Source organism: Piliocolobus tephrosceles, chromosome 10, assembly GCF_002776525.5.
Source record: "Piliocolobus tephrosceles isolate RC106 chromosome 10, ASM277652v3, whole genome shotgun sequence".
NCBI classification, from domain to species: domain Eukaryota; kingdom Metazoa; phylum Chordata; class Mammalia; order Primates; family Cercopithecidae; genus Piliocolobus; species Piliocolobus tephrosceles.
Window position 1 is genome coordinate 129,682,948 of NC_045443.1, and position 2,235 is coordinate 129,685,182.

Sequence of the window (2,235 nt, forward strand, 5' to 3'; positions counted from 1 at the left end):
AAAAAAAAAAAAAAAAAAAAAAAGAAAAATAATCAAATAGCCTGATGTTGAGAGTCAAAAAGGCCAAAGGGATCGTGACCAACTCAGCATTCCACTGGAGGCTATATGATCAAACAGCAAACTGTTTATCGTGAATGTAGGATGTAAGTAAAACTCATCACTGCGTCTGCTGCCAGATTTGCTGAGGGCGGTCACTCCCTGGCTCCGGACTCCTTGAAGTTATCTACTGAGAAATCTAGCATCTATTGTTCGAGCCTGCTATGAACCAAACGGGCAGACTGCCAATTACCTGACAATCATCCCTCCCTTTCTCGCTGTCTCTTTTACCAATCAATACGGAGGGCTGTGTAAAGCTCAGGGCCCTGTCCACCAGAGGCAAGGTGCCCCCGACCCCTTTTCCCAAATATACTCTCTTGTCTCTTGTCTTTTATTCCCACGTTCACCCCCTTTGTTCAGTCCACCAGGGATCAAGGGTGGTTACAAGTGGCGCCCTGAACAGCGACAGAATCAGGCAGTTTACAGCCTGATCCATCTCACTGGGGTTAAATTTCACTTTTTATATTTAGTTATTACCATGCTTATGTTATTTTGTAATATGCTTATGTTATTTTGACTACTTGCATAGCAATACTAATTGTAATGATTTCTCAGTTGGGATCATTGTTTTTGAACACCTAGAGCCTCGTGATCAAGTTTTGTACACATTTCTGTTGCACAGAAGTGTATGGGAGCTGTCAAAGGATTCCAAGCATAAAATACATTAGGACTAAGTCTGTGGGAGAACGGAATGGGAATACAAAATCAGAATAAGGAGTGTTGCAGAACTTGGGTTATTAAAGAGCAGCTCAGTTGTGTGGCGTCGAGGTGTGGCAGGGAGTGGCAGCCCACGGAGGGTTGTGTGGCGTTGGGGTGCGGCGGGGAGCGGCAGCCCACGGAGGGTTGTGTGGCGTGGAGGTGCGGCGGGGAGCGGCAGCCCACGGAGGGTTGTGTGGCGTCGAGATGCGGCGGGGAGCGGCAGCCCACGGAGGGTCGGACTCCTCAGAAGCAGTTTCCTGACTTGCGTGTTAGTCCCCGCGAGCTCTGTTCTCATATCCCAAGGCACAGTTGTGAACAGCAGGCGCATGGTGTTCAAAGGCCACTGGTTTGGAATATGAGCAGAGCTTTCGCCTTTTGCCTGCTGGCCCCAGAGCTGTGGGCTTGGTGGGCGATGATTCTCTCCCACCTTATGGGAAGTGCTGTCACCTGGACCAGAAGCTGTAGGCCCCACCAAGAAGAGAACTGCAAGCAGCAGCAGGTGCATTCTAGAAGGTTCCTTGAGCGGCAGCGAGGCCTCCTTTTCTGCCCACAGTCACAGGACGGTGCTACAGAGGCCTTTTCCCTGTCATTTTTGCTAATGGTAGAGTCTCCAGGTGTGGTCCAGGGGAGCTGCTCCCCCAAGGCCACAGGCCAGAGCAGCCGCCACCCCCGGATGCCTCCCATGAGCCCCCAGGCCTTCCTGGAGTGGGCAGCTGGGGTTGCCTCCCACCCCTGCCCAGCGCAGCCCCTGGGAGCAGGAGCCATGGGGAGGGCTGGACTGCAGTGAGGACATCCCCTGGGATGTGCCAAACCACTGCGTGGAGCCTGGGCTGACTTCTCAGGGTCTTGGTACAAATGGCGTGGCCCAGGAAGCTGGGCTGCCTGGCTCAGAGACGCCAGAGCCTGGCTGGCAATGGGGCTGCCAGGGGCAGGGACGCTGGGGGAGCTAGGGGTGTGGGCCACCGTGCTGCCTGCCCCAGCCTGGCAGCCTCTCTGTAGCAGAGCCGAGGCTGGGACGCAGATGGGGGAGCCTGGATGCGCCTCCTGCCTCAGCCACGGGAGGATGCGGTCCAGGAGTGCAACGGGGCCTGCAGGGGGAGCGCCTTTGGGTGCGGCTCATCCCTGCCACCCGTGCAGTGGTTTCTTTTTCTTTTCCACGCCTCCCCACAGTGATGTGGACCCCAGCAGTGTCATTGGCAAGGGAGGGCCTTGGGTCAGGGGCGCACTTCTCCAGAAACGGCGTGAGGTTTCTCTGAAAGGCCCGAGAGGCCGCCGCCACCCTGGGCTTCTCTCTGCTGAATCAGTAAGGCCTGGGAGTGCCTGGGGAGCCGCAGCAGGTGAGCCACACGCAGGTGGCACACCCCACCCACCACCTCCCTCTGGGCCTGGATGGCACAGCCGTGCTCTGGGGAGGCCGTGCCCCCCTCTGCTCCCTAACTC

General features: G+C 56.2%; 1 protein-coding gene across 1 annotated transcript in view; it reads left to right on the forward strand.

Annotated features, from left to right (window-relative positions):
• LOC113220437 (E1A-binding protein p400-like) overlaps positions 1-942 on the forward strand; it is a 10,139-nt gene extending 9,197 nt beyond the window's left edge. Inside the window, exon 5 of the mRNA XM_026449537.2 lies at positions 177-942. Coding sequence (XP_026305322.2) covers positions 177-264 — 88 coding nt within the window. The 3' untranslated portion in view covers positions 265-942. The remainder of the gene's footprint in view (positions 1-176) is intronic.
• The last annotated feature ends 1,293 nt before the right edge of the window (positions 943-2,235 follow it).